General features: G+C 31.6%; 1 protein-coding gene and 1 pseudogene across 1 annotated transcript; both read right to left on the bottom strand.

Annotated features, from left to right (window-relative positions):
* Positions 1-2869: 2869 nt before the first annotated feature.
* Positions 2870-3862, bottom strand: LOC107934673 (uncharacterized). The gene has a single exon (XM_016867155.1). It carries the CDS (start codon positions 3860-3862, stop codon positions 2870-2872), a length of 993 nt encoding a protein of 330 aa, XP_016722644.1.
* An 11719-nt stretch (positions 3863-15581) lies between these two features.
* LOC107934674 (receptor kinase-like protein Xa21) lies at positions 15582-20723 on the bottom strand (annotated as a pseudogene).
* Positions 20724-22924: the final 2201 nt, after the last annotated feature.

Genomic DNA, 22924 nt, shown 5'->3' with positions numbered 1-22924 from the left:
CCCTTCTTTTTCCAGGTATGTGTCTCAGGATCAATTAATTGATTAACAGTAATCCAAGAGGTGTTGATGCTTTGGACTGCTAACTGATTATTCCAGTGCCCTCCTTAGTGCCAACACGCCAAACCAACCTATTCACAATCAGCTCTTTTGCGCTGCATAGACTTTTCCAGGTAAACAAAGGGTAAGATCCGACCTTAGCAAAGAATATATCCGATAAAGGAAAATAACGTGCTTTTAATACCTTTGTTAAAAGGCAATTTGGCTGAGTAAAAATATGCCAAATTTGTTTTGTTAATAATGCCCGATTAAACAAAAACAAATCGTGAAAACCCATGCCACTAGCACACTTTGGTTTGCATAATGCACTCCAATTACTCCAATGAGCCCCTTTCGCCGTTTTGTTGTTAGACCACCAAAACTTGTTTAAAAGGCCCTCCAAGCGTCTTAGGGAAAGCAAAACATTGCATGACATAAACTAGAATGGCTTGAAGAATAGATTTGATAAAAACCTCCTTACCTCCCATCGAAAGATATCTCAAACCCCAACCATCCATCCTTTTTTTCTAAATCGATCCACAAAATGAGCAAAAGCCCACATTTTCTTCCTTCCTACCATCATATGCAAGCCCAAGTATTTTTCTGGGTTTAAGGCTACTCGAACACCTAATCTTCCCATCACCAATTCCTTAAATTAGGTTTCACATTAGCATCAAAGTAAATAAGTGATTTATCAAAGTACACTTTTTGTCTCAAAACTTGCTTGTACTCCGAGGTAATATTTCTCACCGTATTAGCACCTACTTCCGACGCATCCCCAAAAAGAATACAGTCGTTTGCAAAGAATAAATGATTAATCGAGAACTTTCCTCTACCAATAGGCGCACCCCACATAAGGTCTTTTTGTTTAACATCATGAAGCAGCGTTGAAAAGCCTTCAGCATAAATCAAAAAGAGATAAGGGCTAAGTGGATCCCCTTGCCGTAAGCCTTTCGATGGTGACAACCATTTACTCAATTCCCCATTAAGGCCCACCGCGTACGAAACATAACACACATACACACACACCTCATAATGAGAACAATCCAATCGGTATGAAAACCCAAACGACTCATCATTCTAGCCAAAAAATCCCATCGACCCGATCATATGCTTTACTCATATTGAGTTTAAGCGCAAAATTCCCTTTTCGACCACTATTTTTCATTTTCAGAGAATGCAAAACCTCATAAGCAATTAATACATTATCCGAGATGTGTCTACCCAGAATAAAAGCCCCTTGAGATTCATTAATGCACACCCCTAAAAAGTCACTCATACGATCCACCAATACTTTCGCTATGATTTTGTAAATTACATTACATAGGCTTATAAGTCTGAATTAGGTGAGGTTCTTTGGCTTATCCACTTTAGGGAGAAAAACAATATGAGTTTTATTGATTTCCTCAACTTCGATTTCACCTCTCAAAATTGATAAACAATAACTAGAGACGTCAGGGCCCACTATGTGCCAATATTTTTGGTAAAAAATTGCTAGAAAACCATCCACTCCTGGTGCCTTTAAAGGAGACATCGATTTGACAGCACAAGTGATATCCTCCTCTATAAACGGTGCAAGAAACTGATCATTCATATTTTTGGTAACTCGCTTCTCCACTAATTTCAGTAAACGATCATCATCACTCGTATCAGTAGCCAAGAATAACCTCTCAAAATAAGTTAAAGCAAGTTGAAGCATTTCTTTATTTGTTGAAACCCAACCCCTATCTTCTCCTTCCAATCCCATTATCTTGTTGCGATGGAATCGCTGAACTGCAACTTTATAGAAAAAGCTAGTGTTTCGATCCCCATTTTGTAACCAATTTGCCCGAGCACGTTGTTCCCAGAATAATTCCTCCTTATCAATTTCTTCAGCTAAGACGTCATCAGAAGGATCCCTACCATATAGAGCTTGAAGTCGCTCTTCAAGATCCTTACGGTTTACATTGTGCTATCTTTTTTTCCTACGACTCCAATATTGAATGCACTGTCCTAATTCTATAAGTTTCGATGGAACAATTCTAGAAATCTCTTCCCAACTCGATTTCACCCTATCTTCAAAATCTTGCTCTAAACACCATTGAGCTTCAAAACGAAAACCCGAAGCTTTAGGGAATTGAACAACTGAATTTTGACCGCGTGTATCCAAAAGAAGCGAACAATGATCTGAAAAAGAGTGGCTAAGATGCTCCACTTGATAATATGGAAAAAGGGATATCCATTTCGAAGACACGACCCCCCTATCAAGTCATTCCCAAATATTAGTTGACAAAAAACGACCACGCTCCCACGTGAACCACCTACCAACAAATCCTAAATTATTTAGCCTACAAACATCCAACACATCACGGAAATCAGACATTTGACGCTCTGACCCAAGACGCCCACCTCTCTTCTCAAACGAGTTCATAATCTCATTAAAATCAACGATCACCAACCAAAGGATTGTTTGGTCATAACTAAGCTGTCGCAATAACTCTCAAGATTCATATCTTTTCCTTTTATCCGGACTTCCATAGAGTCCCATAAGACGCCAAACAACTCCACAGTCATTATCATAAACCTCAACATCGATGTGCTGAGAAGAAAAGTTCTTGAGTTTAATCAAAGAATTCCCTTTCCAGCCAAGGGACAAACCGCCTTTAGAACCAACAGTACCAATATCAATACCATTCTCAAAACCACACTTCAACCGTACCATCTTCATCTTTTTAGAACTTAATTTTGTCTCCATAAGAAACAAAATTCGAGGATTAATGGCTCGTAATTTATTCCTGAGCCTACTAACCATCCGTGGTTTCCCCAACCCCATAAACGTTCCAACTAAGCATTTTCATTGCAATCGGCTGCTCTGCCCAGCAAAGCTAGCTGACAAAATGAGTGAATCTCCTACCTGATTATTCTCTGAATTATTAATTGAAGCCCCCACTAATCGTTGTCTTTTCTTTCCTTCCAGGGAAACTAGCGGATCATTCTCCTCAATCAACACCAAATCCATAAGCTCACCAGTATATTCAGTCTTATTAATATCATTGTTGTCCAAATTATGCCAATGGCAATCTCCCTTAATTGAAAACTTTTGACTAGATTCCAAATCAGCCTGAATGGAGTTACATGGTAACTTCTCCATCTCCCCCCTAGAATTTCTCCTTAAATCGTGTTTTCTTCCTGATTTTTGGCTCATGAAATTTCTTTCCATAATTACCTTATTGCACTCTGAGCCATCTGAATCCCGGAGCCATCTACTCGTCGTAGCATTCCGACATCTTCCCGTAGCCCTTAATGAAATATCCCAGCCAAAGATTATTTTTGACGGATCAATGTGCATGCGAAATGGACAGAAGCTCTCCCCATGACCCAATTTACCATATATAAAATAGAATAAGCTCAATTTCTCATATTGAAATCGAGCATAAACGATTCTTTCTTTACAGATTTGGATCTTCTTCTTTCTTTTTAATGGAAGGGACACGTCCAGTCGAACACGAATACGCATGAACTTAATAATCCCCATAGTCGGTATGGTTGTATCATACTCAAGAAACTGTCCTAGAAAATTCCCGAACAGTTTCTCCATTATTTTCGTCAACAATCTTGGCGGTAAATCATGGACTTGAACCCAGAACTCAAATGAAGAAAGTGGGACAACTAACGGATCTTCCCCTTGTTTTATTTCATGTAGAATAATAAGATGATTGTTAAAGAACCATGGAGTACCAGCAAGTACCCGTTGCACATCCATTGCATGAAAAACTTGAAAAAGGATCCCTTTATTCCCCAAATCCGATATACATATACCACCAATGGGGTGCCAGAAATCTGCCATAGTATTGCGCAAAGACGGAAAATGAACGACACTATCTGTCAAACATCACCCAACCAAGCAAAACTGATAACTCTGATCCACCGCTGATTCCTCTTCATGAAACTCCTCCTCTTCCTCGTCGAGCAAGTTTAAATTTGCCAAGCCCTCTTCCATCACTCGATAACTAAAATCCCAGTTTTCAACAAGATCAAAAAGCAAGAAACTAGACTAGAATAAGAATAAAATAGGAACCTCGTGTCAATAGACAGACAAATCCTCGTGTCAATAGACAGACTATTATATCTAATTTTTAAATAGACATAGTATAGGTTTATTTTTTTTAATATGTTATAAATTACATAATATATAAATATAACATAATATAAAGTATTATAAACTTAAAAATGGGTCGGGCCAATATCTGGCCTTGAATCTTCAAGTTTGAGCCCAACCCATATTTTAAATGGGCCTAATCTTTTTACTCAAACCCTCCTAAAATTCAAGCGGGCTTTTGGGCTTGAACAGGTAACTCGACCTTGAACATGTCTAATCTCATGGGCTTTTGAGTTTTGTATGTCAAAAGAAGGTTAAATTACTTTTTGAGATCTAAACCTATCAATTATTACCACATTAGGGTTTAAACTTTTTTTGTTCCAAGTTAGGCATTGAACTTGAAAATTGTTCTTATAATGGGGCATGAACTTTTTTTTTTATCCAAGTTAAGTCCTAAACTTGGAAATTGTTCCCATATTGGGGCTTGAACTTTTTTTTCCCAAGTTAGTCCCTGATATTTCCTTGAAAACTATAAAGTTTAGGCCTCAATGTGAGAATAATTGCCAGGTTTAAACCCCAATATGAGAAAAATTGCCAAATACAAGAGTTAACTTGAACACAAAAAAAGAGTTTAAGCACCAATGTAGGAATAGTTGCCCAATTTAGGCCTCAATGTGGAAATAATTGCCATGCTCAAGATCTAACTTGGACAAAAAAAATGTTCAAGTCTCAATATGAGAATAATTTCCAAGTTTAAAACCTAAATAGTAATTTAACTCGTCAAAAGATGGGCACTTAAGTATCTTGGGCTTAAGGATTCTATGCAAATATTTTATTTTTATTAATATTTTAATACAATATATATGTTTTGAAATATATGTTTTCTCATACGAGCAATGTATCATTTATGTTCATTTTATAGGTTATGAAATTGATCCTTTTGAGATTCATGACTACTCTATATAATGTCGTCTCTAAAATTTAAATTTAAATTCTCTTTCTCAAAAAAGCAAAATGTAATTATTATTGCTCGGAATATATTTTTGGAGCAACAACATAACAAGTAATGAAAAGTAATAGATTTACATTTTCTATTTATAAAAAAAATGTGATAAATTTTCACTATTCTACTTTGGACATTTTAAACTTTTATACTACCCTGACGTCATGATAAAGACTTGAAAAAGTGTCTCAGGCCCTCAAAGTTTATTTTTATTACTTTACATTTTTCTAACACTCACTAAGTCCTTTTCTGCTTCTGCTTCTGTTTTCATATTGTTCCATAGATTTGTAATATTTGCAAGTTTGAAACCTGTTCAAGTGGCCTTTACTGTTTGATCTGAAACAGGTATCTTGTTACTCATGAGAAAGCTTAATATTTTTGGTTCATAAAGAGAGTATGAAGAAAGTGAAAGCATTAAATGGAGATGAACAATGTGAAACATGTATGATCATGATTTTTTTTTCTCATTCATAGTAATCTTCATTGTATACATATATTAATAAAATTAAGGCCTTACAAATAAAACCTCTAGAAAATCTGTGCTGTAAAGAGGCAAAGCATAGAAATTATAACCACGACGGTTTGATAAAGCTACATATAATGTGGGGGACAATGGGAGAATAATTCCATTTTAGTGGTGACCGGCTCCAGGACTTGGGTGAGAGGACTGTAATATTCTATCAATTTTGCCTAGATGAATGGCGAACAGCCTTTCACTATTGGCCATTGCATGCCCTTTATCATCATCACTAGCGGGAAACATTTTTGTAGTCTCCTTGGCTAGCGTGGTTCCAGCAAAATTACCCTGAAATGAAGGAACTTGTTTCTTCTCAATGTTAGTCAAAAGCTTTCTAGCTTCAAAACATGTTGGATGGAAGATCAAAGTGACAATAAGGATAAACAAAACAAGGGTTAAACGAGCCATTTTAGAATATATTCTCTCTGCCTATTGTTGGAGAAGTGAGCCTTGTATGACAAATTAGTTGTATTGTAAGGCAAATATATAAGAATGGAGGGACCCCTGTTGGCTAACTCAGCATGTTTGCAATGAATGAAAAGGATGTATGGGTAATTTTGTGCATGAGATCATATCAGAGATTCATGGAAATTGGGTTAGGTAAATATTAACTACCCTGCCTGTATACCAGCTTGCATGTGTTATAAGTAACTTCATGCAATAATGTCCACCAATACTTGGGGGACTAACTGGATTCTTCCCCTCTGATCACCAATACCTTGCAAGGGTCAAACACCATTTCCTTCTAATCTTTTTTTTGTTGTGTGTGTGTGTATGGTGTTAATAGTTAAAGTTTGTTATTCTCCCCACTTTACTAACTAGAACAATGCTTTTACTTTCATAGATCAAGGATCTAGAGGACTACAGGAGATCTGAAAACAAAGTTTGTCAATGGGATATAGGCCTAGGAGTAAATGTGTTATTCAGTGTAGAAATACATTGTTTTAGCCAATGGATATAGGCTAGCTAAGTCCTTGTGAATCAGTGTAAATATTTTAAATCACTCTTTTATCAGGGCAAAATGAGGGCTGTTATTGCACCACTAGCTGGAAAGTAGTGAACCTTGCATGAATTTCATAATCAGGAATTGCTATTTCTTTCTCTATACAACCCTAAACTTCTAGATTCCGAATAAGGTAAGATACGTGGAAAATGGAGCTTTTATTTAGTTGCTAAGCCTTGAGAAAGTGACAATTTTTTTATGCTATATGTTCATGAAGTTGACAAACATCAGTGTAATTGTTCCTAAAGTACTGTGCTGATGACTTCAGAGCAGTTTTCTTTGCCACAAAGAGATGGATCATTACATAAGTTGACTTCTAGGAATATAAATTGAGACATCAGTTAACACTAATTCCATTAATTTTCTTCTCATATTAAAAAGGTTTGATATGATCAAGTATATGGTTTGCTTGCCGTGTTGTTCATAATTTATTGGTTGCTGCTTGCCTTGGTCACTTAAACAAAAACTACACATTTGCTTTTTTGGCTCATTCTTTAGGAGATTTTATTACCAGACCTTGTGACAAAAACTCAGCTGAAAGCAGAACATAAAAACTGAACATCACAGCTTCCCCCCGTTACTAAAGCACTCACCCGAACAGATCGTTAATCTTTGGTTCAATTGATTTGTCATTACAACATTAAAAATTTAGAATTTAAGTTTAAAAAATAGGGTAATGTGGTTTTTTTTTATAATTATTTTAATTCATTTGTCTTTTTTTTGGGGGGGGGGGGCTGAGGCATCACCATAGCATGGGTTTAGTTTTAAAAAAAAATGCATTGGTAGAAAGGAAAGAAAAAATTTGGATTTTGAGATTTTTTTTTATTTTAGGTCAATAAATTCAGCATAAAATAAAAATATCGAATCAATCGATTCAATTCCTTATTCATGGTCCCAAAAACAATTGTCACCAATTAATAACATTTAACACCTATCAAATTGATTTATGGAACAATTTGATCCAATTTCATAAATCATTATCTACACACTTAAAATAAAAAACACATCTAAAATATAACATGAAAAAATAATATGAATATGTCAAAATTTATATAAAATAAATTATTAATCTTTGAATTATATAAATATATAATACTTAAAACATAATTACAGAAAATACACAATACACAAATTACCATATCTAAGTAAAAAGTTGTCTTAGTGCGTTATCTGTTCAACGTAATTCCGTCAAAATTTCGTTCCATTACAAGAAATAACTTTTCTCTATATATTTAGGAATCGTATTATTGCTGAGGTTGCAGAAGTAGGGTTACATGCATGAACTATTGGTGTGCAATTTGGTCGGGTAACAAGCTCAATTATTTATAGCACATTGCACGAAAGACAAACGCGAGGGCCACCTTTTAACTAGCCGAGATGATATGCCATATATAATTGAAAACCCTGAAAAGTTATTTGATGAGAAGTGTCTATAATGCAGGGAAGCTTCATTAAGAGTTTAGTTGGATAATTCTCAACCATACAATTTTTCATTTCCTTTAAATATTTGTGTAAAATGTATATTCGGATATCACTGAAAACATGATCCGAAATAATTAAGTATACCCATATTAAATATATTTATATCCAACACACACATCAAGTATCCAAGTTGCATAATATAGGCCTTGCACAAAACATGGGGTGATGAATGAAAATTGATTGCTCATATTAGTGGTTTGAATCTTTAGAGTAGGAGTACTGCAACAGCCTGCAATAATAATTTTTAATAAATATATCATTAGTCAACCATTTCTCGTATTTAAAAATTATGATTTGGTCATGCTGTTGATTATTGCAAAATATAGAAAGTAAACTTAAAAGAAGCTACCTCTCATGCTGCTGATCATCACTCTCAACAGGTCCGCTCTAAAAGGTCCAGTCAGCTGATTCAATCCACTAGCCATTTTCTAAGCTGTTTACTGCTCATTTATATGTCGATTTCATATTGCATACTACTCTTTAGTCTTTACTCTTTGATACATTCATTGAACATGTGCTTAATTAAGCAAATTGCAGATGGTTGTACGCAAGAAAATAACAATTTATGGAGTAATATGTTGGGGGTTGATAGAGTATTAAGATTGAGTCTGTTATCGTTCAGTTAGTTAGTCTGGTATGAAGTTGGTTAAGGAGCAGTTACTAATATACAAGTATATAAACATCATCAATGTATTAATTCAGCAGTAGAAATACTAAGAAATATATTCTCAGTAAATTGATCTCTCTCAATTTGTTCTACCTCAGTTTGTTCTATGAATCAGTGAATTAGTGCCCTATCTAACAGGGGTCTATACATGCAGGGAGTTTCAAGCAATAATAGCAAGTTACTGGAAACATATATTGAAATCACTATTCCTTTCTAATTACAAATTAGTACATATCAAGAACACTCTTGTGCCCCCTTTGAAGGAACAAGATTGAAAATAAAATGAAAGCTTCCTAATGGTGAAACAATACTCTTAAATGTTTCTAGTGGCCTGCTCCAGGACTTGGGACTGACTGTAAAATTCGATCAATTTTGGCAAGATGAAGAGCAAAAAGCCTTTCCTCATCAACGATTTCATGGTCTTTGTTTCTAAAAGAAACTGCTGGTGTCGGTTCTCTTTGCTCAACACTTACGACAACATTTTTGTTCAATGGAAGTGCTTCAGCTGTTTCCTGTAAGTTCATCATTAGCTTTCTAGCTTCAGCTGATGATGGTGCTTGGATGATAAAAGAGAAAAGAAAGATAATCAAAACTATGCTTAAACGAGCCATCTTAGAGTTGGAAGGAGAAGGGAATATCTTATTTCAGTAGTGAGTGACCCTTTGATGCAGTGTATAATGAGGCCTTGCTTAAGGTAAGTGGAATTAAGGTTTATATATATATATTTATATATATATATCTGCAAAGGATTCAGATGGCAACGTGTTGGCTAAGTCAAGTATTACATGTTTGGAATGAAATAAGAGATTCATGGAATTTATAATGGTGGGCATTTATTGATTACTTAGCCGGCTTGATCCAATAGTATTCATGCAATGTCTACGGATATCTGTGACTAAAAATATATGCTTGGATTGTATTTTGCTCATTCTACTCAAATAATGAGTAAATTAATCTAAATATGTTAAATCAAAAAGTAAATTGATCATCCGTTAGAAAATTTTATCTATTTCTATGGTTAAAAAATGATTCATGCATTTTAGTATGAGGTACTCGTAGCACGCCATATGTCATTGGTTAGTAATTCCATTAGTTACACCAATTTTTAATAATATAAATATATAAAAATTTTAACAAAAATCTCCAATTTATTATTTGATCTAATGTTTAAGGATCAATTTATCTATTTTTTAAATAGAGCGGACAAAACAGAGACTTTCATGATATTTTTACTCTAAAAACAACTAACAAATTAAGCTTTCATTTAACTTTTCTGGCATCTAGCTTTCAATTTGCAACTCCAAGCTGTCTGCGAAGGTGAAAGACCATTTCTATGCTTTATAAGACCCAGCACTTTGGGCATGGATTACCACATCTATTTGTCTGTGTTAAACAGGGTGATTCGGGGTTTTATATTAATATGACATTTTCCAAGAATAGCATTTTGTTGGGAGCCTCATATTTCTAATTAGAGGTGAGTAAAATTCGATTCGATTCGAAAAACTTGATAAAACTTTCAAATTTTGAATTAAATAGTTCGAATTATTTGAGTTAATCAAGTTATTTGGATAAACTCGAATAAAAAAATAAATTTTTTGGTTTAACTCGAATGTAAATTATACAATTCGAGTTATCCGAAAATCTGAATAAGAAAAGGCAAAACTACGTCATTTTGATAAATGTCTACCTTTTTTAAAGTTAAAAGTCAAAATTATTAAGTTAAAAGATAAAACTATGTTATTTTGATAAAGTTTACTAATTAAGTTAAAAGCAAAACCATTATATTGTTTATGTTGTTAAATAATTTTATACTTCGTTTATTAGTTAAATAATCGGTTCATGTAAGTGCAACATTGAGTCTAAATAATAGGATTCGTTAACTCGACTCGATTTGACTCGAAATTTTTTGACTCGATTCGAAAAAATTTTAAATTGAGTTCGGTTGCTAAAATAGGATTCGTCAACTCGACTAACTTGAAATTTTTTGACTCAATCCGACTCGACTCGGTCGAATACTCACCCCTATTTCTAACATATTTTTCCCTATTCTTCATTCTTTGAACTTACAAAATCAAATATAGTTGGCATAATTTTAATTAATATATCTACAGGTTTAGGATTGAGAGTGTAAGTGGGCTGCCATCGACAGTCTACCATCTGTCCCAAGCTGTTAGAAACATATTAGATATTTGTTTCTAAACTTCGTAAAAAAAGGGGACTTTTATTGGAATTTTTTCAACACCCCATCAATCGGCTAACATAGTCATCAATATTTTTTGAACTTCTCATTTTCAACCTCTCAAATTCAGGTCTTGGTGATTGCAGACATACCCCATATTTCCTGTGATGTTTTGGCATCCAAATTTTTTTCCAAAAGTTAAGTCGTCAACTCCTTGAAACCTTGTTATCTTTTTTACGAGCTTCCTTTAATACCCATTTCTCTTCACTTCTCAAACCGCTTCAACAGCTGCATTTTCAGGCTCGACATATTCTTTTTTATAATATTCCAGCAAACTTGACTGAGAGCCAAATATATCTTTTATTTGGAAGCTCCAGTTATCATAACTTATCTTCATTAATTTCAAAATGTGCAGCTGAATTACTTTCGTCATCATAACATGGCCAAAAACTAAACTTTTATACCATTTATTGGATGCATGGTGAACAGTACTGAAACCAAAATAAGTTTATTACTCAAGGAAGTAACTTACTAGAAAACAACATAAATATATAAACACTTTCTTTTTCTCCGTTACACACTTCTATTTCTCACTGCACATGCACTACATTTATAGCCTAAATAAACGGACTTAGACGCTCACTTTACCGCCATACTCGAACAATTTTTTATAAGCTCCACCGCTACACCGACTTAGAACCAATCTTCTTTCCATGCTTTACCGACTTAAAGTCGGTTTGACTTCAACAGTTTCTTCGGAACTTGGTGTTGTGGAAACTAAAATCTTCCATCAATGATAATTTATCGTATTTCAATGACAAACATACTTCTCATGAACAAATTGATTAACTTTATCATTGCAAATTAGCATTTTTAAGCATTCTTTTCAATTAAAATTGCAGATATTTTGGATTATTGCAGGTAACAACATAAGAGTAAGACAAGCCTTACATGCACACTAGTTATATATGTTTTCGGCAGCTAATTCGTATATATTATACTGTGTATTGAAGGGCAACTACAGTTGGGAGACAACTGAGTCTAGCTAGCTAGTGGCCAGCTCCAGGACTTGGTACTGCTGATTGCAACAATCGATCAATTTTACCCAGATGACCAGAAAAAAGCCTTTCATTATCAGCCATTATGCTATCTTTATCAGTTGTAGGCTTCTTGGGAACATCACTTGGAACCAAATTATCCTTGGGGGAAATGACTGCTGCTTTCATCTGACCATTGAAAAGATTCCTAGATTGCATCGATGGTACCTGATAGATCGAAACAAAGACAACTGCAAGCAAAGCAAGGTTTAAGCGAGCCATTATTGGGATCCCAAGTAACCTCTATGATCTCTTGGTTTATTGAAGGCTTTAGATAGTGTGTAGTATCGGTTAGATTTCGAGGTACATATATATAGATGAATTCAGTGATAGATTGCTTCACGGCATGTTGGCTAAGTCATATCAAACTTAGAACCAATAAGTACTTAAAATTTAAGCTGGTTTCAAAAGATTTTTGTTGAGATACCATGGAACTTGGGGTTGATACAACTCAACTGCAGCATTTCGACCGGCATTTTGTTTTATAATTCCTTTGTAATGCCAAGAATTTTGTTTACTTCTTTTGGTAAATATTTCAGGTTCAAGTTGTGTATGAAGGTCAAAGATCATTTTTGTTTTTTTTCCTTTAGCTGGAGAGAACGTTAAAGTTTTTCTGTTTCTTCATATAATTCAATGATCAAATAAAGGAAGTAAAAGCCAAGTTTTTGGCTGTCATATTTACATTTCATATATGATTTAAGATGAAAGACCTAACCTTTTTTTTTTTCTTTTGGTAATTTAGGTGAAGGGGGGAAGTTCGGGTTCTTGCTCAAAAAGAGTAAAAAATTATGCACCAATCATTGAGTTAAAACCCAAAGAACTAACATTTTTCTATTAGCTAATTGTGCAATTAATTTAGCCTTTCTTCTTCCAAACACTCAATATATATATATATGAAGAATCAATTACATGGCGATGCGTATCCTTATATACAAATTCATGATTCAATGCCCTTTTTAACTTGGCTAAAATTTCTATCATATTGATTTTTTTTAAGTATAACCATTTATTTCACTCTTCTAACTTCAAATATATATATATATATTAGCTATTTATTTAATATTTTATTTTTTAACCTTTAAATTTGTATATTTATCAAATCACCCTAATATGAATAGAAAAATTAAATTTTTAATATTAACTTTAATGATGCAGTATACACATAGATTATCATGTTAGTAATTAATTAATTTTTAAAAATATTAAAAGGTCAAATAAATTGTTTTGGTTTTTTTTTTTTTTCAAAGTTCTGTACTGTGAAATTGTAGAGATAGAGTAAATATAGTTTTTTAATAAATAAATTTAATTTTAATGTTTAAATTGGTACCAATTTTGTTTTTTAAATTGGTAACTGGAATTTAAGTTTTGTATGTTCAAATCCATTTTTGTAACACTAATAAAATGATATGACTCGGATCAATTAAGTTTTTACACATGTAATGTCGTAGTTGAATGTACCTACTATGTTAGCAAGCACATTAAAAACTTGAAAAAATATATAAAAATCAAGAATTATAAAAAAATGAAATTTTAAATAATATTTTAAATTTTGAAAAACTATTTGAAATTTTATAAAAATAAAAAATAAAAAATATATAATTCAGAATTTAAAAAATCTAGATAAAATTTATCCAAACTTAGAAAAACAAAAATATATAAAAATTCAAAAAAGTATCCGCTTTCATCAACTTTAACTAGAATTTATTCAAATTGATGATCAAATTTCGTCATTGGTCAATTTGGTTTAAAAAATTTGAACCATCATTGATTAATTTTGACTGGCAACGAATTTCAATCTATGGATGACATCAGTTAATGCCAGTCAAAATCGGTAATTTTTTTTAATATTATATATTTTTATGTTTCAATAAATGTTAAATGTTTTAAATTTTTTAAATTTTTATACATTTTAATGAATTTTTACATATTTTTAAATGTTGAAAGTTTCTAAAATCTAAAATAATTTATTTTGATTTTTATAAAAATTTCTAAAATCCTAAATTCTAAACCTTTATGATGCATACAAGATTTTACCCCATATTATAGACTCATGCTAAAATAATTAAAGATATTTACTTTAATAGTAAATTAGACTTTGTCTATTCATTTTTATTACTTGATAAATGTATCTAATATATTGAATTTTACTATCCATACTCTAAAAGTTAGTTGAATCCACCATTGAAAAATAAAAGCTACATAGGATTAAGGTACTATTATCTTCCCTTTAGCCCACTGAATTAGGAGTTTTGAGATGCCAAAAGCACGTAAAATTGCGTCCATATACTTCACTTAAATCGCTGTGGGTCTATTTTATAATGTTGATCTAACATCTACCATTATGTTTAACTTTTGTGGAACATACAGAAAACTCCTTTTATATACTAATTCAAATGCTAATCCCAAAGCACTTAATTCAGAAAACATATTCCACCATATTACTTGAAGGCCTTTATCATTCCTTCTTGTAATATGTGGCCTGAAAAGGGCCCAAGTGTTAACAAGATGGGCATTTTGATTAAATGCCTTAGTTATTAGGGCAGAGGATGAAAAACCACAAAAACTTATCGAATTATTCATGAGTCAAACTATTCGTCCAAATTCAAAAATTTGAGAAAGTTTAAAAAAAAATATTAAGCCTAAAAATTGAATTTGGACAAAAAAATTAGGCCCGTTTAAAGTATTAAGTTTATAATATTTTACATTATGTTAATTTAGAACACATTTAAAAAAATAAACATATACTAAATATATAATACTACTCTAACGTAAATATTAAAATAATATTAAAGATGACTATATAAAGAATTTCAAGAAATAAAAAATGTATAAATTTATTAAATATTAAAATAATTTAATTTAATTTTTTTAAAAAATTAAAATAATATGGGTGATTTTAAAATGGGCTTTGGTTAATCTTTTGCAAATCTGAACGAAATTGGATAAAATTTTAAGCTCAAATTTCAGACTGGGTCGAGTTGAAGTAAACATAAAGTATATTAATATAAAGCTTAGACTCGACTTGGCCCATGAGCACCTCTAGTTAACCTGCATCCTTTAATGTATTTGTGATGTATTATATAAAATTTTAGAAGTTAATATTTTTATTGAGGGAAAATATTTGATAATTTTAGAGTTTTTAGACTCAACAAATAAGGTTAGATGGTTGATAAATGTTTTATTTAAGTATAGTAAAATATTGTAAAATTAAAATTTAGAAAATGAAAAATTTTTAAAGCTGTTTACGAAATAAAAAATACACTGTTAGTGTATCAAATACTAATCTTAACTTTTGATATGATTGGGTCCTATTGTATTAGTGTTTGATTTTATGTTTTTAAATAACTTTTTCAAAATATATCGCTTTTCTAAATTGAGTATTGAATAAAACCTATCTAAGGACTAAGTTATAAGCTTATCTAAATTACACATTTAGATTTGCATGATCAACAGGCTTTATTAAATGAAAAGCATATACCAAGCCAACAAAACACAAGTTTATTTTTAGTAACTGCCTCTTCAACGAACCCGTCCAATATCCTCTAATAACTTCACTTTGATCTTCTTTAATTTCGTAACTGTCTCTTTCATATCAAGTCTCTCATCTGGAGCCTCTACTGAACATTCTAGGCCAACTTGCAAAATGGATGAGGCACAATTGTCGGTTGCTGAACGTTTCCTCCCAATATTGCTCTGCGAGTTGGTATCTAAAACTTGATTTAGCGAAGATGATAATGACTCTTCCACCCAACGATCCTCAAACTTGTTTCTCCTTCAAACATTTCATTTGTGGGCTTTTTTCTTGTGATGGTTTCCATCATAAGAATACCAAAACTATACACATCACCTTTTGTCGAAACAATTCCTGCAGTTCCGTATTCTGTGTATGAATTTAAAAGAACACTATCAATAATAAAAAATCTAAAAAGTTATGCATGAATGCTATAAAAAATCGAATTTAATCTATTTGCTTCCTTAAATGGTGTCATTTAATAGGTTTGGAAATCAAAGCTTCATGCTATGGTCCCTTCTTTTATCCACATGCTACACTGGCATTAATTGTGAAGGAAAAGAAAAAGTTGTAACTAAAAGTATCACCTGGTGCCATGTACCCAATTGTTGCCATGGTCATGGTTTGTATCATTGAGTCCTCTTCACATAAGAGTTTTGCGATGCCAAAATCACTCAAATGTGCAACCATATCTTCATCTAATAGAACATTGCTAGGTTTTAAATCGCAGTGAACCAAGGGTGTTGCATTACCATGATGGAGATATTCCAATGCATGCAGATGCAACATCTATCATAATGTTCAACCTCTGTAGGATGTCCAGAGAATGATTGTTGGAATACAACCATTTATCAAGACTCCCGTTAGACATGAACTCAAGCACTAAAGCTTTGAAATCAAGATCATTAGAGCAACTACTTATGATTTTGATTAAGTTTCGGTGACGAATGTTACGAAGAATTTCACATTCAACATCAAAACTCTTAAAAGCTCCTTCTAACTCTAACTTGAATACCTTTACTGCAAATTCCATCCCATCTAAGAGAGTCCCTTGATATACAGAACCATAGCTCCCATTACCAAGCAACCTCCTACCACTGAATCCATTTGTAGCTTGATGAAGCTCGTGGTATGAAATTCGTCTCCACGTTCCTAAAGGTGTCGAGTCTTCTTGAGTTGTCGATCTGTCTTTTCTCTTCCTTCTTCGTAAGATAATGATAATTAAAGCAAGCACCAATATTGCAGAGGCAATTGGCAGTGCTACAAATATTATAAGCTTTGTTCTCACCTTGGAATTTCTAAGAGGTCTAGTTTTGCAACTTGGAACATGAAGTTGAGCTGCACCACACAATGCTTCGTTCCCTTTAAACGACTCGATTGAGTAGTTTCCAAATGATCCTCCTTTAGGAATTTCTCCTTGAAGTCTATTGAAAGAGACACTGAAATATTTGAGATAACGAAGCTTCTCTAAAGACTTGGGAATCTCACCGGAAAGATTATTTCTTGACAAGTCCAGGAACTCCAAACTCAACAAGTCACCAAATGACTCGGGAATAGAACCTGTGATTCTATTGTTGGATAAGGAAAAATGAGTGAGATCTTTAAGATCTGCAACCCCGGTTGGAATATTACTTGAGAATTGATTATTTGACAAATCCATGCTAGTTAAAGCCTTCCACTTTCCCATGTCAATTGGTAGTGGACCACTTAGAGAATTATAAGACAAGTTCAAGATGAGCAGATCGTTAAGCCCTTTCCAGCTTGAAGGTATTGAGGAAGAAAACATATTGGAGCCTAGAAATAGGTTCCTTAAAGAAATGAGATTACCCAAGCAAGCAGGTATTGGTCCAGACAATTTGTTATTAGTCAACAACAAGAAGGCCAACTTGTTTAGATGACATAACTCAAATGGAATGGATCCTTCTAACTTGTTGTTTTCAAGAGAAAGACTTTGCAGCTCTTTCAATCCTCCAATTGTAGTAGGTATAGTTCCTGTCAATTTATTTTCGACTAGCTCGATGCTTATCAAGCGGCTTAAGTTGCCAATCTCACTCGGGATGATACCACTGATGCTGCATGCAGAAGCATAGAACCTCTGAAGAGTACCTGAGAGATTCCCTACCAAACCGGGTAGTTCACCACTAACCAATGGGTTTTTACTGAAAATCAGGAATTCCAAGCCTCTACAGTTTGTCAAAGAAGAAAGAAAGCTCATTCCTAAGGAAGTTAAATTAGTAGCCTCCAAGTTAAGCATCTTTAAATTTCTTAGATTCCCCAAATTGTTAGGAATGGACCCTGAAAAGTAATTATGTGACACGTCAAGATTGGTAAGCTGAGAGGCATTGCAAACAGACTTTGAGAATGAACCATGGAGTTGATTCTCTCCAAGATACAGATTTTCCAAGTTTGGAAGCCAAAGGCCCATATTTGACGGAAGATGGCCAGAAAGATGATTTAACTCCAAAGAAATGGTCGACAATGTGGAATTAAATATTGCAGGAGGAATAGAGCCAACAACATTGTTTACTCCCAAATTCAAGAGTTTTAGATGCTTTAGGTTACCAATCTGATGTGGTATTGTACCTGCCATAAATTTATCAAACAAATATATTAAACAAATATGAGAAAATAAAAGGGTTTATATTAGTAAGCTTTCAGTGAACTGGATTCTAAGACAATTTACAACTTTTTTAAAAAAAACTAAATTCACTAACATGTATGAAATATATTTTATCAAATCTAAACCTGAAATAATGAACAAAAATATATATAAACCCAAAATATTTTTACAAATAATAAAGTATTTCAAGTAATTAATTTTAGGCTTTACTCATTATTTCACCCCAAATTATATATGTTTTTCTATTTTAGTATTTAATATTTTTTTTGTCCCATTTTGATACCTCAACTATTAATTCCCTGTGATTTTTTGTTCAGTTAACAATATTAGAAGAAATTAGCACATTCAACTAATGCGAGTACACCACATGTCCAGCATTATTAACTGATGACGTGATCATTAATTGGCATTAACAACCAAAATGAACTTCGACAAAAAAAAACGTCTATATTCAAATGAATCTTGACAATGATTTGTTCAAAATTATTTTCGACATGTTTTAAAGTATTTTTAAAATTATTAAAAAAATATAGAAGCTATCAAATTTATAAAAATATATAAAAATTTTAAAATCCTAAAAATTAATAAAAATGTAAATCAATAATAGATTTAGACAAATGAATATCAAGATTTATTGAAATCTAGACAATTTATGTCTAAATTAATAAAAATATAAAAAGTTGTAAAAGGTGTTCAAAATTGTAATAATAATAAAACATTATTAATAATTATAAATGTATTAATAATTATTAAAATGATAAAAAAATACAATCATATATAAAAAAGTTATTGTTTCACTATATAAAATTAGAAAATCGTACGTACATGAATTTTTTTTTAAAAAAAAAAGAACATTTCTTTTTGTTTCACGATAACACGATAAGTTATTGTTTAAGATTACTTTCTTTTCTTATTCTTAGAAAAAGATTACTTTTCTTTTAATTATATATAACTTGAAAAATATTTTAACTAGTAAGCTAATATATTTTAATTGTATTAAATAATTCAAGTAAGAAATATTATTTTACATTAGTTACTACAATTAAAAATATAGTATTTAAAAAATTGATTAAATATTAAACACTTAAAATTATATACAATACATACAACAGTTAGTATTAACAAAAAAAAGTTACAAATTAACTAATAATAATTTGAATGTAAACTATCTTTTACTCATTCACCTGTTAAGTTATTGTAGGCAGCATCAAGCATCATAAGAAGAGTTAGATTCCCAACTTGTTCTGGAATTTCACCTGCAATGATAAAATTCACACATCAAATTCAGAATTCTCCCACTCAGAAAAAAGTTTGCAAGAAATTGAATAAAGCAGCACTAACAAGATATTCCCCATCCTATCAGGTATCATATTGCACACTCCATGACTACAGGAATAAAGGTCCGAATAGCATTTTGAGAGGGACAATAAAATATCTCTTAACAATGTTCTTTGAGTTTTTTTCATTTTCTGAATCGGATTTTTTTTAAAAATTATCTCCTTTTTATTTTATTAATTTATTCTCAAATTGTATAAACACTTTGGTAGCTTCAAAAAATTGGTATACCTTACCTTCAAAGTTATTGTCACCAATAAGGAGCATTTGAAGCATACTCAAATTCCCAATTTCTATCGGAAGGTTTCCTCCAAATTGATTATATGATAACGATAAAATTTGTAACTCTTTGCACTTGCATAAACTAGCTGGAATTTTGCCAGAAAGCATGTTATAACTCAAGCCCAGATTTTTCAAATTCGGAAGATGATCAAACATATCACTTGGAATATGGCCAGTGAAATTATTGAAGGTGAAATCTATGAGTGCTAGGGAAAGAAAATCGTGCGAACCAGAGGGTATGGAACCAAAGAGATAATTGTTTCTTAGATTTATTTTCTGCAACGAAGATATATTGAAGATGGAGAAAGGTATTGAACCTGAAAGCTGGTTATCTAACAAGTACAACATCTCTAGCTTTGACAAATTACCTAAAGAAAATGGAATAGCACCCTTGAAGTTGTTATGATACAGAAACAACCTTTGAAGTTCAGGTAATGATCCCAACCATGATGGGATTTCTCCACTAAAGTTGTTGTTACGAAAGTTTATATGCTTCAACCGTCGCAAATTGGATAATTGGACAGGTAATTCACCGCCAAAACTATTATCTGAAATGGAAAGAAGAGAAAGGAATGATAAATTTCCTAAGTGGGGAGGAAGGATTCCTACGAGTCCCAACCCAGTAAAGTTTAGAGCTACAACTCTGCGGTGCTTGGATCCACAACTGACACCAAACCAATTGCAAACATGGGTAGAAGCTGACCAGTTAGTTGTCAAGACATTTTCGGGGTCGTGAATACATGTTCTTTTAATGCAAGAAGAGCCAATTGGTCGGTAACTATGGTGGTTAATTTCATAGAGAAAGTAGCCATAATAAAAAAATGGAAGATGATAAGAAGAGATAAGTTGAGGAAAGTTTTCCCCATTTGAGTTTTGGTGTTGAATCAATGAGAAGAAGTTTGTCAAAGCTACCAAGAAATGCACAACGCCACAACCGAGATAGCTAGTATATTTTATAAATACTAGTATATTTTATTGACATTGATTATATATTTTAATTTTTCATATGGTTTGTGAATTTGGAATTTAATCTTTTTATTTTTATTTTGAATAATTTAATTTATCTATTTTTTATTTAAAATTTTATTTTTAAATTATATATAATTAAATAATATTTTAATCAAAAAGTTAATATTATTAACTATTTTGACTAATTAATAATATTATAAAATATAGAGATAAAATTATGTTAAAAATTAAAGTATAAGGATTATATCTCAAATTTAAACACAATAGAGAGACCAAAACTATAATTTAATTATTTTTTATAATATAAAGAAAAAGAAGAAAACAACATGGTGCATTCATGTGTCCATAAAGGACGCGCTTTAGACATTCCTTTTATATTAAAGTGATTATTTGTTTGTATCAAATTATAGAATAATAATTTGAAAGTTAAAATATGATCTAAGTCCCTATACTTTGTACATTTTAAAATTTAGTCTTATTTGTATTTTCAAGCATTTAGTCCCACTACTTTTTCAAATTTGCCACAATTAAATTTTTTCTATTAAATTCTTTAGTGTGACATGTTAAACTAAAACAAGCAATTGATAGTCATGAAACAACAAAAATAACGTCTAAAAGATTTCTAATTCTAAAAAAGACAAGTACATCTCTATCAAGGTGCTTGGCGAAGTGGCCACTTCCACTAGCACTTTGGCAGCCACTTCAAAAACACTTGCCTCAACTATAAAACATTTACCATGATTGATAAGTTTTCCACATTTAAAGCACGAATCTATCTTCACAAAACAATCTTTAATCCAAATTACTTACCCAAATCTCATTAAATCAATTATCCTTAATATAAGGATACAAAAAGGTCATAATTAAAACCAGTCTACATCTTTTTAGATTGCATATCTTAGTATATAAGGTAAGTAGATTATATAAAAATCCTTGGAAAGTAATCTTGCTTGATTCAATCTCTTCTTCAGTAATAAACACAAGATTAATTATATAATATAATCAAAAAGATGCAAGCAAATAATCAAAATTTTTTTATCAAACATGCTAACAAATAAAGCAATTTCTACGAAAGTGATCACTTTCACTAACACATACACATCACTTTAGAAATTTATCTTTGACAAAGATCAAAGTTGTAATTAGTTGAATAACAATAAGATTTACATATTCTGGCACTTAAATGTAACAGTCTAATTAACTGGAGAGAAACTTAATTAATTAGACTAAAATTTAAATCTATAAACAATACTACAACATGCATAACTATATCACATTTCCTTTCCAAGAATAAATGAGATGGGTCCTGTTTGGAAACGTATCCATTCATTAACTTACATGACTTTTTGCCCATTTCTTAATTCAAAAATGGCTGCTCAAACTCTTCATACGTATTATTGTCTTACCCATTTATTGATATGGGTGCTGCCAGCTAGACTTTGTCCTACAATCTGAAGTCTTTCACTTTCTTTTATATAACGATTATTTTATAATAATTATATAGTTTTTATACATTTTTAATTCATTCTATAGGGTTAAATATTAAGAGAAAAGAATAATGTGTTTGTCCTACAATCTAAAGTCTTTTCCATGAATCTTCTTCTTACCCCTTGTTTTGGTCCGGGCCAGGCGACTAGACTTTATTGTTCAATTTTAAGTCTTTCAACTGTGGTCCTCTCAACATACGTATCAACAATTATGAAAGAAGACCAATATGTATGTTAAAGGTTGATTTTCTATAATCTATAATAAATATATAGAATTATGGGTTAAACAACTTTTTTGAACTAATTAATATAATCTTTTTATTTATTATATTAATGAATTTGGAACTATAGATATTTTGATTTATCATATTTATAAGTAAGAATTTTCTTTTTACTATTATATTTGATTAAATATATTTTACATGATAAGAAATTTTATTATACTTATAAATAAAAATTATGATTTTATTAAAGGACTTTTATTAAATGAGTTAATATAATAAATAAATTATTGAATTTTATATTGAATTACTTTATATATTTAAATCATTAAGTTTTCATTAATAAAAAATGTCAAAAAAATAATAATTTATTTATATCTAATACTTCATATTTTACATTTTATAAAATATAATCGAATGTAATATATTATATATGG

The sequence above is a fragment of the Gossypium hirsutum genome, chromosome A01 (genome assembly GCF_007990345.1).
Source record: "Gossypium hirsutum isolate 1008001.06 chromosome A01, Gossypium_hirsutum_v2.1, whole genome shotgun sequence".
In the NCBI taxonomy this organism is placed as follows: Eukaryota; Viridiplantae; Streptophyta; class Magnoliopsida; order Malvales; family Malvaceae; genus Gossypium; species Gossypium hirsutum.
Note: the sequence above shows the minus strand (reverse complement) of the source record. Positions and strands in the feature narration are given on the sequence as shown.

Bases quoted from the DNA above. Each gene is read 5' to 3' on its own strand.
- LOC107934673 (XM_016867155.1), bottom strand. From the start codon at position 3,862: ATGGCAGATTTCTGGCACCCCATTGGTGGTATATGTATATCGGATTTG.